The sequence below is a fragment of the Prionailurus bengalensis genome, unplaced genomic scaffold (assembly GCF_016509475.1).
Source record: "Prionailurus bengalensis isolate Pbe53 unplaced genomic scaffold, Fcat_Pben_1.1_paternal_pri Un_scaffold_119, whole genome shotgun sequence".
In the NCBI taxonomy this organism is placed as follows: Eukaryota; Metazoa; Chordata; class Mammalia; order Carnivora; family Felidae; genus Prionailurus; species Prionailurus bengalensis.
This window is the reverse complement of record NW_025091214.1, coordinates 1-24,053: the sequence shown is the minus strand read 5'-3', so window position 1 is coordinate 24,053 and position 24,053 is coordinate 1. Positions and strand designations below refer to the sequence as shown.

Genomic DNA, 24,053 nt, shown 5'->3' with positions numbered 1-24,053 from the left:
GGTCACATCAGAGGCCAGTCCCTCAGCACAGGGACCCTCTGGGCCCTTCACAGGGGCAGGGCGGTGGGGGAAGCTGGCCTCTGAGGTCAGCCGGGAACCAGGGGTCCGCCTCCTCTGCTTTGCCTTCTGGAGGTGCAACAGAGACCCTGCCCTCCCTCCTGGGGCAGCAGCCCCTGCAGGGCCGAACGACGCTGGCGCCCCCCGGTGGCCAAGCGCTTCGGAGCCTGGGGGAAAGGAAGCCAGCCAGAACCTGGGACTTGGGGCCAGCCAGGGGCTCCTGGGAGAAAGGGTGTGCAAGTGAGCTCAGGGCGCCCTCTGGGCCCCAAAGCAGGTGAGTTCTCAGAGTGCTCCCTGCACAGAGAACACGAGGCAGCTCGAGAAGGCCCCAGAACAGGCTGAGCCACGGCGAAGGGAGAAGGGAGACAACGGATTGGAACCCAGAACGCAAACCCACGGTCAGGGACGGGGGTTAGGATACAGATAGAGGGGCAGCTGGACGCTGCAAGGAGGCCAGGAACTGGCCCTCCCCGGAGCTGGCCCCTGCCAACACTGAGGGCTTCTGGTCCCAGAACGAGAGAGGGCTCCCTCTCAGAACTGGGAGATGTTTCGCTGTGGTGCGAGTCCCAGTGAGAGCGCCATTCTGACCAGGAAGTCGTGGGTCGGGCACTGCAGGCCTTTGTGCTGGGACAGAGAGAGGAGACCCCTTGCCACATGCAAAGCGTGAATTGTGACTGGATTCTGGATTTAAAATCCCGACAAAGCAGGTTTTGGGGACCAGTGGAGAAATCTACAAGGCTGGCCGACTTCTGCCCATCCTCTTGTGTGTGTGAAAGACACAAGTTACACGGGGTGATGTGGGGCGTGGGATGTTGGCTTTGGAGGCCCCACCTAGCGTCGCCAACCCTGGGCCACAGGCCTAGAAGTGGGGCAGCTGCATTCAGACACACAGGACCCACATTCTCGGCTCTGTGCCGCTGGATCAGACACCCTGAGGACCCCACAGGGGGAGGCCGGCCAGATCAGGGGCTGCGTGGCTCTGGGCAGGGGGCAGCAGGCTTGCACATCAGGCCATGGGGGACGCCCAGGCTCACTGGTGGGGTTGGCCAGCGGTGGCCCCCAGAGCACGGATGCGCTGGCGGAACTGAGGTCCGTCACTCACAGAGTGAGGTGTGAGGAGGGGGCTAGGCTGGCGATGCCCGCCTGGCCAGGGGAGGAGCACTCGGCTGCACCTGCCACGCTCCACCACGGGGCCTGCGCGTCAGCCCCAAGTGCGTCCCTGATGCCTGCCCACCTGGCCTGAAGCCTACTCTGGTGACATGTCTGGAACCTCCTTTCAAGGCCACCACGGGGTTCACAGTCCCCACTGTGTGGCTCCTCGCAGCCGGCAGGTTTTCTCTCTGGCCTCGGCCACTCCAGGCCCGGCCAACACCCGTCACCAGACTCACTTGTTGCAAGAAGGGACACGGTTATAATCGGTGTCTTCCTTGCACCCCTGGCGTGGTTCCCCCACCAGCCAGCCTGACCCAGCCCACTGCAGACCTGCAGACAAGTGGGGCCCGCATGGGGCACCCCAGACCCTGAGAACGAACGCCATGTGAATCCCTGGGACTCAGCCTTCAGTTTCTGAGCCATCCCTGTGACCCCTGTGCGACCCTTTCCTGTCGTCCAGGCTGCCTGCCTCACCCCAAAGACCCTGGACCCCAGGCGTGCTCTCCCTGCACTGACAGCAGGCAAGCAGCGGACACTCCTGTGCTTTTAGCCCCAGCCCCAAGCCAGTGAGCCACACAGAGAACAAACGTAAGATTTCAGACAGCGTGGCCATGGCGGGTGTCTGGGGTAAAGAGGGGGAGTGGGGTCGCAGAACAGGGTGCGGACCCATGGGTGACTCAGGTGTGGGGGGCTGGTAGGCATGGCAGGGCCCCGAGCCAGATCTGGGGCAGGGCCCGTGGGGAGCCTCCCTGGGACAGCAGGCACTGCTCCCACAGTGAAGGATACACCATACATGATCGAGTTCCACTTAGGTGGCAGCAAGGGGACGAAGATACAGAAGTTGGCGAAGGCCAAGATGAACAGTATGGTCCAGGCCACCACCTGGAAGGTGTGCAGGGGCCACGACCAGCCATTCACTCTGGACCAGCGGCGGGGCGAGGCCTGTTTCCTGCTGGCTTCCCGCAGGGCCCCTCTCTGGCTCCGGCTGCACAGATCCATCTGCAAGACGGGTGGAGGGCCACCCCCACCCCCAGGGACACCGAGGAAAAGGTTGCAGGAAAAGCAGACCCTATGACCACGCGACACTTCTGTGTGCTGAAATCCTCAGGGAATCTTCTGCAAGTTTCCCTTGAGGACGTTCCTGCTCCAGAACAAAGGCCTGCTGACCAAGGGGCTTCTGGGGTCTCTGGGCACTCTGGGGACACCCAGGCCGAGCTGAGGGGCTGGGAGGGAGCCGTGGCCACTTCTGGCCAGGTGTCAGTCTGTTGGAGAAGGTGAGCCACATCACAGCCGCCCCCGGCAGAGCCGAGGGTCCTGGGGACTTTGCCTCATTAGGGCGGATTTCTGACACTCTTCTCGGGGTGTGGGGCCAGGCAGGGCTTACCTGATCAGTGAGACCCCTGGGGGACCACAGAGACCATCCCACATGGACGGCGAGGCCAGCACCCCGGGGGTTGGAGCACAGAAAGGCACCCTGTGTTACAAACGACACAATTCCCGCACGAAAACAACATTTGGATGGAAGTACCGGCCAATGGGAAGGATGCTTCTGAAAACCAAACCCCACTAACGGGGAGGTGGGCTCTAGGGTGTAACCACAGACCTTGGCACAGGGAGGTGAAGCAGGGATGTGGGAGAAATTGGAAGTGCCATGGAGGATGGCAGTGGAGACAGCACTTATCTTGTCGAAGGAGCGAGGGGGTGCGGAGAGGACACGAGGGCACAGGGAAGGCACGGGAGGGCGCATGTCAGCCCAGGAGCCCGTGGAAGGCAAGGGTGGGCCACATCCTACGGGGCTTCCCAGGACAGAAATGGTATCACTGACGTGGAGACACTGAGGTTGCAGCTGGCATTGGATTTGGTAAAACTTGAAACAGAGCGAGTTTTCAAGTTCTGAAAGTACTTTGAACCCGAACAAAGACAGCCAAAGTGTCACGGGAACATGGGACTGAGAGTGCACGTGTGGGGGCACCGCAGCAGCACTCCTCGGAGGCCCCCCGAAAGCTTCCCTGCAGCCAATCTCAAAGTGGCACCAAGAGCAACACTCCGCGGAGGGTGAGCGCAGCCTTGGTCCCTGGGGCAGGACCACAGCGCCATGAGTGTGAGGTCACAACCACGCACACGGCCCAAGCAGCCGCGGCGGGAGGTGCACACTTACCCAGTCACCAGGAGTGGCTGTGGTGGGCACCACCAAAGTCGGGCCCCGCGGGCTCCGCAGTCACGTGGGCTCTGGTGAGCCGGGGGGTCTGGAGAGAACAGCTGCAGGTGGTAGCAGGGGCCTCGCCCCGGGCCCCCTGGCGGGGCAGGTGTTCGGCTCGAACACCCCCTTGGATCTTCTGGTTTGGTTTTTCAGTCTCAGAAGATTCCAGCAGTTCTCACCAGGACAAATACACAGTTACCAACAAACGCACGGGTTCCCGACTCCTGCCGAGACCAGACGGCACAGTTAACGTGGGCTCCGTGTGTGCACAAGACACCCGTGCGGGCACGTCCATCCACATGCTCACGCTCACACACCACACACGGAACACACGTGCACACGCAACACACCGCACATACCACATGCGTGACGTACCACACACATACACCATAGAGCGCATACACGTGTGGAACACACACCACAGAGACATACACATGCACCACACGTACAGCACACACACAAGACACACACGCAACATAGACACACACCACAAACACACACACGCACGCACACACACAGCATAGGCACACAAGATTTCTTGACTCATTTCTCGTTCCTCACCTTTCTCATGCTATTTCCTCGGACTGGAGCCACGTCGTTCCCCACCCCCTCCGCTAATGGCCATCTCTTGCCTTTGGAGCCTGTGCTGGTGTCACTCCCTAGACGACCTCCTAACCACCCCACCCCCACCCCCACCAGATCTGAGCCAGTCCCCCGTCTACTCCTTCCGCAAATGCCAGGACTGTTCCTCTGGATTCAGCCTGCAGGAAGGGAACCTAACGATCTCCCTCTTGGGCAGACTCGGTGGGGCCTGGGTCCCCTCTTAGCCCAAGCTCAGTTCCTGACATTCGTTTTTCGTTACTCCTAAGGGTTTAGTCCAGGTTTTGGTGTGAGATGTGTTGGAGCCGCAATGCTCCCACAAGACCATCGTCACCTCCACGTCCCCAACACAAACATGGCCGACTCACAGAAGCTTCGAGCAGAGGCTGCTGCACTGGCCCAGTGTGACTGTGGATGGTGGCCCTGCCCCCTGCCAGACAGACACCGTCACACCATGCTCTCTGAACAGGCCGTCCTGGGCACACCTGCGTGTTTATGATATCACAGCCTGGCAAACGTGACCTTCTGAAACCTGACACAGGTCCTGACAGCCCCTGAATCATTATTTCATTCTGTGTCTTGCTTGGGGATGCGCACAGGTTGTGCTTCTCAGTTCTCTGGTCACAGTAGAAGCAGGAGACACCTACCTCTCTGGGAGACAGAACCCGCTCCACTTCCTTCCTGGTTAACAGTCCAGGCAGGACTGAGGATCACAGTCTCACTCGGCCCAGGCCTGAGAAACAACAAAGGCCCAGTTGCTGTGGCAATGATGGAGCCCAAGGCGCCACATAAAGCCAGGGCCGGCCCCACCCTGGGGCCCCCACAGCCAACGGGGGGCAGGGCAGGTCCAGCTACAGACACCCTGTAGAGAAGGCCCGGGGCCCCCACAGCCAGCTGGGGACACCCTGCAGAGAAGGCCCCCGTGGCTGGGGTGGGGCCAACTGCTGGTCCGGGTCATTCCTACATCCAGCCTGACTACCTGGGCTTCCATGTCCTCAACACATACCCCCTTTGGCCCAACACACCATGCAGAGCGATCTTCAGAAGCAAAGAGCCCCTGGGGATGACAGGGACGCTGATCCTGGCAGCTTTGTCTGACCACAGGCGGGCGAGAGGAGATGGGGCCCAGGATGAGGGGCCGCAGGGAATGAGGGTGCTGGAGGCCGATGGCCGGGCGAGGGAGGGGAGAGCGGCTGCCCCTTAAGGGCCCTGCACACCAGCACCCGCCTGTGGGCAGCCCCGGGCTGGGGCCCGCACAGCTCTGCGTGCTAACCTCCACCTGGAACCACATCCCAGGGAATCCCGTGCCCAGGCCTGCCGGCCACCACTGTCCACAGCGCTACCCCGGGCCAGGCCAACATGCCACCAGAGACCCAGGGCAGACGACAGGCTGCTTGACCAGGGTCTCAGACCCCCAAGAGCACAGCCATCGGCACAGCAGAGGCCGTGGATGGTGGGAGATGCCAGTAACTGAACACAGTTCAAGTTCAGGGCAGGGCACCCACCAGAGTGCGGGCCTCCCACAGTGCACTCACTTTTGAGCCGCCACGTCTGACACGGCATGTGAGTGTTGGCTGTGAGGCCACCACTCCCACTGGCAGAGCTCAAGCTGCGGCAAAGTTTAGTCTTTACAGCGCTCGAAAGTGCTTTTCGGTAAATGAAGACGAGCAAGGTGTCGGCCTTCTGCATAGAACGGGCTTCCCCAGATACGCCTGTGTGCAGGCTGCTGGCCCCTCGCTGGGGTTTTTTTCTGGGGCCTGTGGCCTCAACCCCTCCACTCGGCAGACCCTGAAAGAGGCACCAGGGAGTGGGGCAGGGGAGGCACTACCCCAGGGGTCCCCCGAGTCCGCAGGTTGGTCGGGCCTCCTGGCTGACCTGGAGCCACGGTGACCTCAGCCACTCACACCTATGAGAAATGTGCCTCCAAAAGAGACATCTTCGCTCCATGAGAAAAACTTCAGAAGCTACAACACTAAGAAACAGACTAAAAACCAGAGCCGTAACCCCCGCCCGGGACGACCAGGACTTTTCCCACGCACAACCGCATGCCCTAAAATTCTAATGGGCCCCACTCTGTGCTGTGGGCCCCACTCTGTGGGCCCCACTCTGCAACCCACTCTTGTCCCCTCTACTGCAGCCCAGTGTCCCCTTCCCTCAACACAGACTCCCCCCTAGTTTTAGGGTGCACAGAGCACTCCACCGAGTGTGATCCTCAACCTGCCTGACAGGAAGGTCATTCACAAGCTCTGTTACGGGCCTGCTGCAATCCCGCTGCGCGCACACCTAAGCACCCAACCCCCAAAGGGTCAGCACTGGGGCTGGGGGCAGGGATGGCGGAGGAGTGAGGTGGAGTGCGGGACAGGTAGGCGCTGGCACTCACGTGCACACACACAGGCACCAACACACACACGCCAACACATGTGCTCACACATGTACGGACATTGACTCACACACATGCTCACACACGTGCTCACACATGCACTAGCACAATGTGCATGTGCACACCCGTGCACCAGAATAAACATGTGCACATGCGTGCTCACACATATGCTCACATGTCACACGTACTCATGTGCACACAGATGCACATACGAGACTGCACAAGCGTGCAACACTCACACATGTGCACACTCTCCACCTCACTGGTCTTGTTTGGAGTGTGGCTTCCCACAGAAAAGGCAGCAAGATGGACCCCCATCACCTGGCACTGTCTGCCCACACAGCCCCTTCCTGGAGAGTCAACAGCATGGTTGAGGTGCTGCGGTGCTCCCATGCATCCGTGGCTGACACGTGGCCACTGTGGCTCTGAGGGACACTCCCCCTCTCAGGCCACCTGCCCCCAGTTATTCTGACCACCAAGAGCACCTGTGGGTTCTGACCTGGATCCTGCCAGCTTTCCTGGGGCAGCAAGCCCAGGGAGGCGCCCCAAGCTCCAGGTCCCCCCTTCACGGCTGTGTGTGACACACCCAGGAAGGAGCAGCCTGACCGTGGGGTCTGTCCTCCTGGGGACTTGCTCCTTTGCTGGCACCTGCCACGGCTTCCTGACGCCTCAGCTATGCAATGTTTTGCTCCCCTTCTCCTGAGGTTCCCAAGGCGCCCTACCAGTGCAGCAGGCAGTGGCCAGCAGGGCTGGCCCACCCCGTGGCACTTGTGGGCCGGGGGACGTCGTGCTGTCCACCGCCTCTGTCACACATACCCCCTTCCCCCAGGATTCACTCTGCCCTGTGAGGTGACAGAAGCGCCAATCTTGTTTTGTTTTAATATTTTGAAGTTTATTTATTTTGAGAGAGAAAGAAGTGCGCGCATGTGCGTACAAGTAGGGGAGGAGCAGAGGGGGAAAGAGAGACTCCCAAGCAGGCTCCGCACTGTCAGCACAGAGCTCGACATGGGGCTTGAACCCACGAACCGGGAGATCATGACCAGAGCCAAGATCACGAGTGGGACGCTTAAACGACAGAGCCGCCCAGGCGCCCTTCCAATTCTGTTTTCAAAAAGGAAGCCACCTGGAAGTTGTGCAGGGTGGGTAAGAGAGACACACTGCGGGCGGAGAACGGGGCCAGACACAGAGTAAACGCGAGAGGGTGAGCAGCCGGAACGGACGCTGCTGACCTCCTGTGACAAAGGTTCTTGCTGAAAAGTCACTTGGAAGTGGACACTTACAGGGGCGCCTGGGGGGCTCAGGGTGGTTGAGCGTCCGACTGCGGCTCAGGTCATGATCCCACGGTTTGTAAGTTCCAGCCCCATGTCGGGCTCTTAGCTGGCAGCTCGGAGCCTGGAGCTGCTTCCGTTTCTGTGTCTCCCTCTCTCTCGGCCCCTCCCTCTCTTGTGCTCTCTCTCAAATATAAACGTTGAAGAAAATTAAAAAAAACAAACAAAGAAGTGGACACCTATGGGGCTGCAAACAATTACATGCAATCGCTCTGTATTTTATTGAGATCTCTACATTTTGCAAATGTAAACAAGCATCCAGTAAACACATCCAGATTAAAAAAGTCTATGGACACAGCACATCACTGTCGTCAGGGGGCAGTGTCAGCTTCCAGCAGAAGGCAGGCCTCGCCCAGCACAGAGCCTATCCCAGGCCAGGAGGGTGCGGCCCCGCCCTGACCTGCTTCGGAAATGTGGGGACTGCGGGGAGGGCGGGCAGGGCAAACAGCACACAGGACCCTCAACGTGGGCATCTCTTGCCTCCCAGGGGGTGCTCGGGAAGGAAGCTGGGGCAGGATGGTATGTCCCGGCCAGCCACAGAGAGGAGCTTTACAGACCCCTCAAAGCTCAAGAGACAAAGCACAACGGCTCAACCCCACCCAGTCACACACCTCTATGTGTGCTGTCCACTGTCCAGGATTCACGGGGCTACCCACAGAAACACGGGATCCGCGTGTGGCTGACATGATGCCAGAGACACCTCCCCACCTCCCCGGGGCTGCTTCCCGCACGCCAGAGGGGACAAAACGAAAGTCTCTGTCTCACGACAAAAACTCTGTACACACAAATAAAAAAATAAAAAACTAACGGAAGTCTATCTACAAGGCTAGCTCTTTGCAGAGGCTGCAGGTTCTGGAAAGTGAAGAAATTCGTATGGGTCGTGGGTCACCTCTGGCTGCTCCCCGATGCTGAGGCCAGAAGGACTTCCTGCAATTGTGGGAAAGACAGGTGTTCACACAGTGGATCCACACACACGTCGCGGTTCACACCGGGCCGAAAACGTGTCCTAGTGACGGCGGTTAGTGAAACCACAACTCAGCCATAGAGCCCGCTTGTTACTCAGCCAAACCTCCACCATGGACGAGCACCCCCGAGCCCACAACGTCAAGACGTTATTTCGCGAGCCCGACCTTCTATCTGGGAACTACAACAGCAGCATGGGGAAGTAAGGGAGTAAATTCAAGGAGCCAGGAAGCGTTTGGTTCCCTTCCTGGTGGGACTGAAATCCCGGTGGGGCCCACACACCTGCCCGCTCTGTCTCAGTAAACACAGAAGGCCCCAGGCCGCCTGCTCTCCCCTCAGGGCCCCGGAGGATCGACACACTCGTTGACACTCTGTGTTAGGACTAAAATCGGGAATGGCAGAAAGAAACAAACGTTCCCCGAGTTGAACTCAGCGTCTGAGGCTCGTTCTGCCCCTTCCAAGGTCCCTGGGGTGTAGCCAGCTGGGGCTCCTCATGACACAGGGCCGGCCATGTCTCACGGCCACTCCCCACGATTCCTAACCCCAAGTGACTTCCACTCACACGCTTCAGCCCCGTGCAGCTGCCCGACTAGAGGGCGGTCTCAGCGCCCCAGGGGCAGGGGCACCCTGCAGAGGGAGCAGCCCACAAAGTCCCGGGGCCACCTTACCCAGGTGGTGCTGGTCCCTACTGGAGGGGGAGGTGTTGGACAGGGAGCTGAGGTTGGAGGACAGCCAGGAGCCCCTGTGCTCTGCCTGTGCCTCGTGTAGGTCCTGCAGAGGCGTACAGAGACACAAGCAACCAGGAGAAGAGGGAGGCTGCAGCGCAGATGACTGGCAGGCCTGACGTCCATCCGCCGGTGGGCAACATCCCCACTACGGGGCGAGCCTGCCTGCAGCGACCCCGTAACACACACCACTTCTGGGAGGGTCCTGCTCGCGAGGCACCCCAGAGATGGAGCTGGTGACAGGACCCAAAGAGAGCCTGCGGGACACGAGCTCTGCCCTGACACCCCTGACGCTACCTTGCCCCCTGTGAGAGCCGGCTGATCCTGTCCCGAGCCTCGTCAGCTGCGTGCTCCACCAAGGCCAGCACGTGCTCCTCTGCCGTGCTGTCAGTCAGGCTGCAGGCACTTCCTTCCAGCTCAAACGTGCAGCTGCGAGGCAAGAACACCACACATGTCACCGGGGCACGTGCTGCTCCCACCTCACCACAGTCAGTCCCTACCACTCCCCAAGGTCACCATGGGCTGGGAGCAGAGGCATGAAGTACTCCTTGACCCTGTCCTCATGGCTGTAACTGCAGCAATACGCGAGGCCTCCACGAACAGCAAGGGAGACCCAAACGGCCGCTGGAGGTGTCTCGTGTCTCAGCTGCACACCTGAGTCGATCTAAGAGCAACCTGACGGCAACCTCACTACTCACAATGTCATTCGAGGCACCGTTGGAAAAAGAGGCAAAGCTCCATGGAGCGTGGAGACACCAGAAACAAGGGTGAGCTGGGAGCACAGGTCATGAGGCAAAAGGGGCATCCCGAGCCTTCGGCAGGTGGCCTCAGACCCCACACAGAGAAGAGCTTTATTTGAACAGCCAAGGGTCGCTGGGTGCAGCACCCAACGGATGTGGTCTCTCCTGTGGAAGGTTCCAGAAGCACATGGACAGATTCCATCCAAGGAGCTGTGGGAGCAAATTCTGCCTGCGGATCCCAAGCCTGCAAGAAGCACCCCCTCCCTGGCCCAGGGTGGATGGCTGCAGGAGTTGGGGGGGTCGGGTATGATGAGAATGAAACCCCGCCCAAAGCGTGTCACTTGCCTAACACAGCACAGCTATGTCCCCCGCTCAGGGACAGCCAAGCCAGGCCACCAACAAGTGTCCTGCATAGGAGGGAACTTCTTCAGAGTGAAGGGCCAACAATCACTGCAACACACGTATGGGAACAGCAGTGTCACACCTGGAACAGAGCCTGCGTATGGCTGGCAGGGGCGGTCCAGCCCTTGTGCCCCCAGGTCCGTTAGCGTGACAAGGCCCGGCTGGTCCAGGTTGCCGGCCAGCTGCCTGGAAATACCTGAGACCAGAGCTCACATGCAGCCTCTGGGGACCAGGCTCCTTCCAGCAGGTGGGGTGGGTGGGGGGGGGGGTCCACGAGCTACTCCGCAGACACGGGCGCCAGCACAGGCTCACCCTCACTCACATTCCTGAGGTGCGTTTCCCGATACCTGATAACTTCTCTACTTCCTTTTGGATTCCTTGGCAGTTTCAACTTGTACAGGTGCTGCTTCAGGAACGAGCTCCTCAAAAGCTGTGTCTTCGTTGCCCCGAAGATCTGCCTGCTGAGAAAAATCCATGTCCTGCATAAACGACATGCTGTGCTTCAGAGCTAACAGCCGCTCCTAGAATCAAAAAGGACAGGGCAGCAGGCCTTTACCTCTGCCTCACAGCCGAGGCGCCATGGCGATGGGTTGGATGTGGACAGCAGCAGCCTCGCCTGGCCTAACAGCGGGCTCCCATGGTGCTACCGCGGCAGGTGTAGGTGGGACTCAGCACCACAGGCGCGGCCGACTGGCTGGGAGCACTCGGGGCTGGCAGAGGGGGACGGGCCAGAGGGCACAGTGGCCCTCACCTCACCTACAGGCTGATCAGGTACAAGGCACTGGTCCTAGATGCGTGACACATGCAACCTGGCTCGTGGGACAGATCTGGGAAGCCACTCTGGATGGCCAAGACGTCCTGTCCGGACTCAGTGAGGCAGCCACGTAAAACAAATCACAGTCTGGCTGCAATCCATCAGACACCCACACTTAGATCAACAGATCCAGCACTTTCCACCAACCCTAAAGAAGACATTCCAGCTGGCGCAGGAGCAGAGAGAGAGAGAGAGAGAGCACCTGGAGGGGAGGGTGGCCTGGGATGTGTACCCTAGAGCAGAAGCTCCGCGCCACTGCCAGTGATGGACTGGTGGAAGCATGTCAGTCAGTGGGGGTGGGGCTCTGTGTAGGCATCGAGACAGAGGGGAACTCACGTCTCTGTGGCTCCCTGCTGCCGTGGGTTTCTTACTTTGCTCATCTTAAAGCCTGCGTGAAGGATCTTCTTGGTCTACTTGTAGTACACGGTGTCTGGTCTGTTGTAGGTCATCGCGTTATCACACATCAGTTTGAAATCTGCCTGAAAGGGAAAAAAATAGAATCTGTCAAATTTGAATCACTAAGATGCCAGCGAAAACCGGATTCCTGTCAAGAGGCTAAAACTGAGTGGCAACTAAACCAGGCTCTTCAGCTTCACAAATGGTTTTTAACGACTCTTTGAGGAAAGTTTCAGACCTTTCAGTGAGAAGCCTGCCAAACCTAGAGCTTCCTCTTGAGCACGACACATGCTTGCTTTCTGTTTCTGTTGTTTTATTCTGAGAAAGAGAATGTGTGTGTGAGCAGGAGAGAGACAGAATCCCAAGCAGGTTCCACGCTGTCATCACAGAGCCTGACGTGGGGCCTGAACTCGCGAACCATGAGATCATGACCTAAGCCGAAACCAAGAATTGGACGCTTAACCGACGGAGCCTCCCAGCTGCCCCAACAGGTGCGCGTTCTAAGAACACCGCAGCTCCCTCTCTCCACCTCCAACTCCCCCGCTTTGGGAGAAATCAGATGTAAATAGGAACAAGAAGTGACAGCCAGGTCCTTTTAAGTAAAAGCTGAGGGATGAGCAGAGACCTGAGCACGTTCACGTCCTCTCTCTGGGATTTTGCTACAGAATTCAAAACTTGGTCTATCGGCGATTACTCTAATAGCATCAGCAAAAAGGCTTTCCGTAAGATAGGAAAATCTTGCTGAACAGCTTACATTAAAAGCAAGCTATTGGACATTTCCATATATCATCACCCCAACCAAATTACTGACAGCACACACCTGTCACAGGTGCGCTGGCCATGAGGACGCATAAGGGCAGCTGAAGCCAGCCAGACCCTGACTGAACCCCAGCACTGGCCCCACGGCCAAGGTCCCCAGGGCTGGGCCTGTGGCCCTCAAGTCCCCACCCTCTGCAGGCCTTGATGTAGCAGTCTTGAGGACAAGGCAGAGGGGGGACACTGCTCACATCCAGGACTGTCACTGGGCAGCAGAGCAAACCAGCGCCCGACAAGGAAGGTGGAGGATTGAGGGCCGCTCGCCCCAGTACCCTTGCATGTGGCACAGCCTCTGAGGCTCAGCAAACACGCTCAGTCATGTCACCAGAAAATGACAGTGATAGAGCTAAGCCTTCCAAATTGAATAGAAACTAAGAAAGAAACCCGATGCCTTTTCCTAAATGACATCATTACCAAAGTGTCCAGCACTCATCTTGATCCGCCCCTGGTTTCAAAGCCAACAAACAATTCCTACCTCGCAGTTTTACCAAGAAACAGAGTTCAGAACTACACGCTAGAGAGTCATAGCGGCGGTGGTGGCGAGGTGGCATTGGCGGCGTGAGTAATCTATTAGGAATATTATTATTAAGGGTTAGCATATAAATTTTATTATAATAAAATATTTTAAAATAAAGATATTTCTGTAAAGAAAGAAACGCCAAATAAGCTTCTTATGGAAAAATCACATAACGTTAAGTAGGTAGTTTACAGCCATCTGATATGAATCCTGGGATATTCTCATTTCATACAAACAGAAGTTTTTAATTGTATGCAGAATATATGCACTAAGACCATTTTGTTAAGTATTTTCACTGAATAGTCTACATAAGTCATCAACTACATATCCCCTTAATTATAACAGGAAAAAAATTTACTTACAATAACTTTACAGTAAACATTGAATATAATATTAAGTATAAACATAATGCATAAATATATGTTTTATTTCATAAAAACCGAAAATGAAAGTGAGGGATTCATGTCTGTTATATTCCTCAGTTTTCCCAATTTACAAATGCTTAAACAATCCTATCATACTGAGGATGATACTGAGGACCCACTAGATCAAATATTGATTCCCATTATAAATAGAAATCATTTCAAAATACAATTATGATCACAAAATGAAAATTTTAGAACTTTATCCTACATAGATTTCTCCAAAGAATGGTTGGATTGACATCAGCTTCATTAGAAGACAACTTATGTTTAAAGCCATCGTATCTTTCTATACTATTCTTCTTTTGCATCCTTAATTACTTGTATGATATATTCCTTTTGCTACATAACTAGCCGTCCCAAAGGACTTATTCTAATGGTACTCACCTGCATCCTTGAACATATATACCATCTTACACTGACTGTAAATAGCCAAACCACCTACTTTGTCAGTTCAGAGACAACAAATCAATGCATGATAAATAACACCATTCCACTTTGGACTAAAAAACAGGAGGTTAAAGTGTTTCCCATTATTGCTACCAAGAAAAAAAGAAAATTTTCTGCCTTTGAAAATAGGCGTTGACTTCTCTTGACAGAATGTAAGTTTATCTACAGAAAAGATCCACGAATTCTTAACACATTTTTTTCATAATAATATAGTCTGTCCTTTAAAAAATAAACGTAAGAAAAAAACTGTATATATTCTCTATAACAAGTAGGTAAACCATTTCACATACCAACAAAGAGTTAAGTAGTGTATATTTCTATATGCTACTGTATAGATATAGGTATATTCCTATATTGAGGTTCTTATAAGGCAGACAGATACACATATGAATACATATATCACAAGGTATTGTGCATTTACAATAGCATAGGAACAAACATAAAAAAAATAGCCATTAATTATGGTATGTCCCCATGGTGGTAGTAGATGGTGGGCAAGGGTGCTGAGAAAAAAAGTATAAATGAAGAGAAAAAAGTTATGGATGAAATGGCATTTAAACTTGGTCTTGATAAGTGCGTAGAATCACAGTAGAAAGATGGATTATAAAAGCAGTCCATGCGGACTAAATATTATGGGTAAGTTCTGAGTATTCTCATGTATATAATTTAATTAGAGACCAGAAATTGAAGCACATAAAACTGTCAGGATAGGTACTCAAATATGGGTCTAGCTATAGACAACTGAGTGCCAGAATAAAGCGTTCACAATTGATTTGGTAACCAAGAGAGAGAAATTGAAGGATTCTGAGGAGAAAACCTGACTTGCAAGCGAGGATGGGAAGTCTACTGGAATTTGTAGGAATGATGTTGGAAAACAATTTTGACAGTGTAGGTAAGAAAATGTAACCTTGAACTGAGGGAACTAGTTATAAAAGACACCCGATAGCTATCAGTATAACTCTAGTACTTTTCTATAGCAAATTTCCCCAGAAACGGATTAAAACACCAACATGCTAAGGAAAATCATATGTTGTAGGGAAGGCCAGCAAAAGAAACTATGTGCATATGTATGGATAATTTTTTGTTTTGGATGCTACTTTTTTTAACAGTATGGTAATTAATAACTGCCGTGCACCATAAAAAGATAAGAAGACAAAGTAGTCTGGGCTTAACTTACAAATCAACAGACATGCAAAAAATCATCAAGGACAGACATCTGTGTGTTATACCTCCCTCAGTAGTATGTCAAAAAGACAACCTACTCTCTCAAGAATGATGCCTGCAAAAAGCAGAGAGGAAAAAGTTCTCCTCAAGAACGCTTTTTGTTTTTCCTACAGCAACATTAATTACATTGTCGGCTAGAGCTGAAAGCATGAGATAAGCAGAAGCAATCTGATTCTCATCTTGTTTAAACTTGTCAGTTCTAAAATGAAGTCAAGAGTTAGGGAAAATGGAGAAGGTCTCCTTCCTCATTTAAAGATAAATGGGAAGTCCAACTCCTGAATTTTTTTAAAAGGACGGTTACTCTCTAGAAGACAGTTGTCTCTTTGAAAGTATTTCTAATTCAGCCTCTCACATGACAGCCTCCCAGAGTCTGAGAGTGATATGTTTCATCAGGAGACACTCCCGTCTTCAGTGCAGCTCTGGATCACCTGTTCTGCCTTTGACCCTCTGCTAAAAGAAAACGGATCTCTACAGGGCTTAGAAGCTGCCAAGACTTAACAAATTTTTCAGCTGAACTTTTGCTTCAACTCAGTGTTCTTACTTCCTAGTTCTGCTGTTTCATGTGGCATGCTAGGCAACCCTAAAGAGAAGCTACTTTCAATAAGCACTTATTTGTTAGAATTCTGACTCCCAATATGATCCTGGAGATTAGATACATGTTCCTCCAGAGAAGAGAAAGGAGGAGAGGGAAAACTGAGGAAAGAACAAGAATAGATGAAGTATGAATACGTAGATCACCTAGTGAAGGGAGGGTTAGAGAGTATGACACAGAGATGTGAAACAAAGCGTCTGAGGGGATGCGATGCCTGCGATTTGTCCCAAGTATCAAAACACTATGAATGTACCATATTTTGAGGGAATTTCAATACAGATCTTATCCAGTCAACATTTTTTTTCCTTCTGAGTTGTGAATCCCTTTCCTCTTCTAGTTGTGTATCCCTAAATTTTTCCTCAAATAAAGCCTTTTATTTTTTTCAAGTGTTAAACGAGTGGAATGAAAAGAAAGAGACCATTTTATTTCTCATTACTTGGACACATTTTTTTTATCCCTTAGAAAGTAAATCCATTCAAATAATTACTTATTAAAATTATCTGGGACAATGCTTTAAAAAGCCCAATGCATGAATGGTTTTATTGTTGAGATTAATATATTTCACCAAATTCTACCCACTATTACATATCCAGACTGCTCTGATTGTTCACATGAATTTTTTAATGAGATATATTTTTAAAGTGTATTCTTTGAAGAATTTTTTTTTTTTTTAAATAGAAGCTTAGGCACATGAGTGAGGTCTGACTTTATGGGGGAAAAAATATCACTTGAATCAAGACATGAGGTCTAGTCTATGCACCGATGCAGTGCCCACAATTCTGATGTGACATTCCAATGAAATCCTGAAAGTTAATACTTCCTAAATTCAGGTTTAGGGTACATGGGCTGGGAGAAAACAATTTCCCCATTATCTTCTTCATAATCTGAATCTTAAAGGTCACTTAATGATGGCAAATTGATGGGAGAAAAACTAAAAGCAACAAAAACAAAACCAACAAATAAGTTTTATTGTCAATTGAAAAAATAAATAACCAGCGCTGACAAGTAACAAAGAATCCTGATTTTAAAAAAGAAACTGCATTTGCCATTTTTTTCTAATCTCTTTAAAGGTTTTCAATAGTTCTAAATTAAATCCCTTTCCCCCTTATCTCTTTTTCCATCAGAAAATCTGAAGAGTATTTGGATTCAGACATCCACTGCACCAAAGATCTTTCATTACACAGCACAAACAAGCAATTTATTGAACAAGAACCCAATTACTTAACCTAGCTTCAGGTTTCATTCTATCTACCCTGCCGCATCTACCTTGACGGAAGCCTACTCATCTCTTCTCATGGACGTTGCTACATATCAGTTCTGATACAGAGAGATGATTCCTAACCTTCTTGTAGAGAACCACTGATTCAAGAAGCTCAGATGCCCATCTCAGCTTCCTTGGACCCATGAATAACAATGGGAAAGAGTGCAGACAGATATGGACCCTTTCCTCCTCTGTACAAGGAACCAGCATTCAAAGAGTTGAAAAAAAGGAGTATCTGCTCAGAGAAAATGACTAACATTTACCAAAGTCCTGTCCTGGCAGTGTCTGAGGTTCTCTCCAGGGTGTTTCTGTTCTTTACATTACTATCATGCTCCCCCCATTTTGCTAGTAGAGAAGAAAGTAAATTCCGTAAAGTTCTTGTACCTTTATTGCTGCCATTCTTGTTTTCAAACTTACTGATAAACGATGTTAATGACTTGACTTTTACATCACAAATTCTCAATAGTAAATGCACATTAGAAGAACCTAGAAACCTACAGCCTGAGTCCCATCCCTACAGATTTTGATTTAATTCATCAGGACTGGAACCTGCGCATTGTTATTGTTTTTAAATTTCTCCAGATGATTATAATTTACAGCTAATGTTGAGAAGCATTATTTGATGTGAATAGCAACCAAAATTTCGTTATTATATTAGAATTATGAACAGCTGTTAGGAACCATTTTAGTTTAGCTTCATTTCCAAAGCGGTAATATTTTAAAGAAAAGCCTCTGGGGGCACCTGGGTGGCCCATTGGTTGAGCATCCGAATTCCTCTCAAGTCCTGTCCTCCTGGTTCATGAATTTGAGCCCCAAGCTGGGCTCTTTGTTGAGAGCTCGGAACCTAGAGTCTGCTTCATATTCTGTGTGTGTGTCTCTCTCTGCCCCTCCCCTGCTGACACTCTGTCAATCTCTCTCTCTCAAAAATAAATAAACATTAAACAATTTTAAAAAAGGAAAGCCTCTAAAAGTTTACACTCGCGAAGACATCGTTACCTCACAGGAAAGTCTATTTCTTTGGTTTCCTTTTTAACATTAAATCTTTAGAGAACGTTCCCGATATATTTCAAAGTATCCATGTACACGACTGCTCATGACAACACTGTTTTTCTTGATAAGTTCAATAATACCGACAATAAAGAAGTGGAGTTACACACACAAACACAGAGAAAGAGAAAGAGAGGGAGGAGAGAGAAGGAGAAAGGAAGACACCAACTAACTCACATAAATGGGAATAGGGAGAATGCCTTCAGTGTAAAATACTTTACGGATGTACTTATAGGCATATATGTGCATGCATAATACCTTTTTGAAGAACACTGTAAAGGGTGGTTTCTAGAAATAGAAGGTTAGGCTTTTATTTCTAGTATATACCTTTTTAATTCTTTCTATATTCTAATCATTTGTATGAACTGGTTTCATATATTTCAACTAGGAGAGACTATTTGGATAATGGGATAACAAATCATTTGTTTCTTTTTTAGAAGTTTTCAGTATTCTCCCAATACTGATGTGCAATTAGCTACCCACACTCTTCCTTGTGCTACCGTTTGGAGGTGATGAAGTTACCAGTCTTCTACATGATGGCCCATTGGCTATTTTAAAGAAAACAACAATGTTTTCCTTTGGTGGAAACTCATTTCAGATTCTTCATATCCTTTTGAAGACTGTACTGTGTGTTTAGTATTAATGTGCTGGTATTAAAGGATATGAAAATAATGTCACCAATTTGTGCCATGAAGAAGCTTACATTCGATCAAGGAGATAAAAATAAAAACATAAATAAAAAGTAGTAATTTCATTGCAAGTTCATTTGTAAACAGAGGAAACAAATGCCCACAGGGGAGTCTACTCTCTCAAGATGGTGAGCAACCAATACAGGGAGTGTAAAATTGGCAAATGGGCATGGAACGTGTTTCTCAAAATTTACTTTTCAAGTTAACAGAATTTTGATGTGTTATTTTAGTTCAATTTTACAACAGTACCAGATATCATTATTCCCAATTTATAACTGCATAAGTAGCAGCTCACGATATAATGGCTTTAAGATCTTTTCTTCTCTGACCATGTTCTGATTCATCAATGTTGCTCTACAATAGCCAAGAATTAAATATACTTTCTAAATATGGTCTGATCAGTGCACAGGCAAGTGACACTACTGAGTCCACTGATTTTAGCACTCATATCCCTGATAATTTGTTCCAGAGTGAAGAGAGTGGAAGGAAAAATAGAGTTGATAGAAGCAGTTGGGTATATGGAGAAAGAAACGGCAAAGCCTGCCTGGAAGACTCAACGATGGCTTCAGAGAGCAGGCAGTGTTGGCTTGAACTGAGACTTGAAAAGCAAGGTTGAGTATTCCGGGGATAAATAGTGGGGTCTTCATTCCAAGCACAGGGAGTAATACAACCAGAATACTACCTGTTTAGACACTGTGGATGCTTTCCACATTGTGTACAGTCACAAGAACAGGAACAAAGGGGCAAATGGGAGTGAGGTTTGAAAGGGAGATAGAGGACTGACCATTATTATCTTGGGAATTTGGATATGATTGTACAGGCAATTAATATAACAACATAATAACTCATTTTATGTCCTGGAGAAAGACCTGTGTATTTTCCAGACATTAAAAAGGAATGAAAACATGTATAATAGAGATGTGCTCAGCTAAAATAAAACATCACCTAAATATCAGTAGTTTTCAAGTTGAAATGACAATTTCATACTTTTGTAATTTTTACTCCCCATCGGGAACACAGTTACACACTTTTGTGAGAAACAATGGTCTTTTTCATTAAGCTATGCATGATATAGAAGAGTCAACAGGTGCCTAACATGACTGCTTGTGGTTAGGATCACTTTCAAATTTATTTTGGCATAGTATTTCCATCAGAAAATTCTAAGTCAATAATTTTTTAAAAAAATTTGTACTTCTATTACAGGCCATTTATTGCAGGCTGTTTACTATGATTTTTTGCTTACGATTTCTTGTCAAATGAAAAGCCCTAACTTAGCTTCTCCCGAACAATTTCAAGCTTTAGCTTCTATAGTACAGGTGTCTACTGCATATCCTAGAATTGGTATCCCTACTGGGAACAACAGGAGACCATGGCGAGGAAAGAAAACACACAGCAATATGTATGAAAAGAGTTTTTTTTTTGTCTCTTGGTTTTAATGTTCTTTAAGATAGCATGCTGGTTTCCTCTGATGCAAGAAGATTCCTCAAAAGACACTAAATTTAGAGTCTTTAAACAATATTCTGCTCTATGAAATTCTTATCAAACATTCATTGTTGAGATTTTTTAAATATGGGTTAATAAGTAGTTTCAGACAAGAGCAGAACAAAACTACTTATTTTATATTTGGAATATAAGACAAAATTGTATTTGTGTGATACAATGTTAGGGACTAGATTGGTTATTTTTACTTGATAGAAGTATGATTTATAGTGTCTTTGGGTAGATTGTGATTGTTTCATGTTTTATTGTCAAGTTTCCTTGGCTAATAAAGCCACAGATAATGAAGCTGGCACAAGAGATCATTGTCTAGAGTTTTCAAGGTCAATATGTCAATTAAGATCCATGAGCTACTCATTAGGACCGGAAAAAAATGAACATGCTGAGCAAGAGGAGATTACAAGTCTGGGATATCAAACATCTGTATTGACTTATGACAGCGTCAAGTTCTCCCTTTTGTGAAGTGACTTAGAGGGGCAAATTACTTTTTCACTAATTTGACAAAGATGACACTTTTTAAAGCTTCCTAATATAGGTTCAAGGATGCTTCATCACATACATCCATAAACCATGATACATATATTGCATCAAATTCTCCAAGTACATATTGTCCATGTCATCTGGCAGAAGCATTAATTTATTTCCTTCATTCATTTGACAAAGACTTATAATTTCCTGAGTATGTACTGTGAATAAAGTTCTGGGTTAGCCAGAGGAGAGGGGGAAAAATGAGGTAACCACCATTTCTGTCTCAAATACCCTACAGAGATAGATACTAAGCAATTAAATACATGATCAGTTAATTATAGCTGGTATAAGTGTCACAAAGGGAAAGTGCATGATGTGAGAACATACAATTATTATCATATAGGACCTGCAATGAGAGAATCATGTGGTATGAACATATCCACAGAATATAGATATTAATTTACTAACTAAATATAATTGAATATGGATTTGTTGAGAACCCACTATATTCCATTCATTCTGTGGGGGTTAAGGATGTAAGAAAATCATACAATGTAATTGGGGAAAGAGACATATGTACAGAAAAATGCTAAAAGCTACAGAAGCACAGATAAAGGGTGGTCCCTGAGATTTAAAAAAGAAGAAGAAAAATACTTGAAAGAGAGAACTGGTTCATTCATTTAATAAAATATTTATTAAACATTTATCATTTTTCCAACTTGGTGCTTGGTGTTAGGGACTTATGTCAATAAAATATAACCCCTGTCTGTAAATGACTCACTTTCTACAGCAGTGGTCGAAACCAGGATGGTTTTCTCCTCAGGGGACATATGACAAAGTCTGGAGACATTTTTTTTTTTTTTTTTGTCATAACTGGGGAGGGGGCACTACTGTCATCTAGTGGATAGAGACCAGAGATACTGTGAAACAGCCTACAATACAAAGAACAACACCCCCAGTGATGAATAATTATATATCCCCAAATGTCAACAGTACCAAGGTTGATAAACCCTTGAGAGCCACAGAGAAATAAGTAACCAATTACAATGCAGTATTATTAGTGATGAAATTGGGCTGTGTTTTAAAAGACTAAGGAAAGTAAAGGAATAAATGTGATGCATTAAGGAGAGTAGGCAAGGAAAATCATTTAACATAGTACACTATTATTGCAAATTTTGGTGAGATTCTGGAAATGCCTGTCAAAATGAAGATAGCAAGGTTAATATAGAATGGATGTGAGAGGGTTTTTGAGAGGTAAAACAAACGTTAATTTATGAAGCAATTATATGATGAAAGTTTGTGAGGTTGAAACAGATGGAAGAAGCGGATGGAAGAGTCAATGCTTTCCTTACAGTTTGTTTTGTTTGGGTGGTAGGTTAGATGGTGTTAACATGAATATATATCAAGACAAAGGTGAAAGACAGTTTTGAAAGATATTAATGATAATAAAAATAATACATGTTACATGTCAAAGAGTATGTTAGTCACAGCAAACTATTAAATGTGTCATAACCCTTGTTAGGGAGGTAGAGCTATTTAAAGTAAGTAGTTATCTCGAATTTTTAAGAAAGGGAAAGAGAGATTAAATACATCACTCAAGGTCCCATTGCTTATTTGTGGCAACATCCAAACTCCAATTGATATTTATCTTCTGAAGCCAGTGTTGTCAACCTCTATGCTCTACTGGATAAGGAAAGCGAGACTGTAGACCATCTAGGTGGAGTTTTCACAGTTTGGATTTAGATTGCTTGGGTTCTCCAAAAAGTGAAACCTGGCATAAAAGTTTATATACTGCCAGTGTCTTAGGGAATACAATTCCAGGGAAGCAGAAGTGAGGAGAAATTTGAGTGAGACATAGATATACGGAGAGCAAACATTCAATTTTAAGTCAAGCACACTTGATGGTTTGATTGCTGGAATGTCTTCTAAGAGACCATCCTAACTGTTGCATTTCAGGACAGCCCATGGATAAGACAAAAGGGAGAATATTCACCACCTCTCAACAACATTAGTTAAAAATTTGCTCTAAAAACTTTGGACTCTTCTGCCTTTCCTACATTGCTCATCTAGAGATACCAAGTGGGTGTCAGTGGCAACAGAGATGTCTTGAGGCAGGAGGCAAGAAAGATTCAGCATGAATGGAAGATAAAACACGATGAGTTGTGCCAGTGAGAATCAATCACAAGGAAAGCTAATGCAAAATAAGAGGCCAAGCCCTGAAACAAATACAACTGGGAAGCTATGCAATGGTGTGTACGAAATAGCTGACCTATCTGCTCTAAATATTACCAGCTTTGTTGCGCTCAAGTTATTTCCCCTTCTGGGGTCTTAATTTTCTCATCTTCAAAACAGAGAAAATCATAGTACCTATCCAGTAGTATTGAGAGGACTGAAGGATTTAATATATATTAATAATTTGAAACAGAATGAACATAAGCACCAAATGCATTTATCATTTATTATTGACATCACCATCATCGTTGTTGAGAAGGAGAATATCAGCCCCTTAATAGCCACAAATGGGCTGAGTCTAACAGCAAGGCCTGGGTGTTGTTAGAGCTGGCCTGGCACCCACAGTTAAGGGTATAATGTCCTCTTGTTGAATATAAATTATCTCGGACAAAACACGAAGATCCAACAATGTCACTTTGTGACCATGATGAAGTGAGACTAAAAACAAAAACTTAATTGATCAAATAGAGAGTACAATAGTCAATACTCCAAAGAGTATTTGAGAAAAATGGATAAAAAAGAAGACAGATCACACTGGGCAAATTGATGAGCAGGAGATGGGGAAACCAATCATTTTTAAAGTATGAATGTGAATAAGACAGAGATGGGAATTTAACTTGAGGAAAATGTAGGGTTGCAGGAGAAATTACGTATGACAGGGAGAAGTAAACAGTTAGTTTGCTTTAAGAAAGGCTCTGTGGGAAAGAAGTGTTTGCAGATCCAAGAAAGAGAGGGGAAATCTGATGAAGTAAGTTCTTAAAGTACATAGAAAGGAGAGATAGCAAGAAAATTGTTGGAAAACTAACCCTAAGAAGGAAAAGGTATTTCATTCTCTGAAATTGGAGTAGAAAGTGAGATAAATCCTAGTATCACTGAATATGAAGAATCTGTGATAGAGGGTAAAGAGGGGCAGCAAAGAAGTTTCATGACTGCTGACTTGTTTTCTCACTGAGGAAATAATCCAAGACATCTGTTGAAGTTAAAGGATAGTAGCTTGGTAACACTGGGGCAGCCACAACAAAAAAGGGACCTGGAGCCAACAGGAAAGAAAAAGGTATCAGACATTAATAAGTATGCAGCC

At 48.2% G+C, this 24,053-nt stretch overlaps 1 protein-coding gene and 1 long non-coding RNA gene across 3 annotated transcripts in view; both read right to left on the bottom strand.

The window, feature by feature from the left end:
- LOC122478630 (probable palmitoyltransferase ZDHHC11B) overlaps nucleotides 1-4,744 on the bottom strand; it is a gene marked incomplete at its 3' end in the record, with an annotated part of 29,288 nt that extends 24,544 nt beyond the window's left edge. The window contains exons 1-2 of the mRNA XM_043572175.1: nucleotides 4,657-4,744; nucleotides 1,996-3,633 (exon numbers count right to left, since the gene is read on the bottom strand). Of these exons, the coding sequence (XP_043428110.1) occupies nucleotides 1,996-2,208 (213 nt within the window). The remainder of the gene's footprint in view (nucleotides 1-1,995; nucleotides 3,634-4,656) is intronic.
- Nucleotides 4,745-7,914: 3,170 nt separating this feature from the next.
- LOC122478631 lies at nucleotides 7,915-11,025 on the bottom strand. 2 transcript variants are annotated; one of them, XR_006296122.1, is made up of 3 exons: nucleotides 10,870-11,025; nucleotides 9,703-9,834; nucleotides 7,915-8,644 (listed from the first exon to the last, which is right to left on the bottom strand). It is a non-coding gene; the product is annotated as an uncharacterized LOC122478631 (long non-coding RNA). The 2 variants fall into 2 exon arrangements; XR_006296121.1 differs by lacking the exon at nucleotides 10,870-11,025 and having other exon boundaries at nucleotides 9,703-10,752.
- Nucleotides 11,026-24,053: the final 13,028 nt, after the last annotated feature.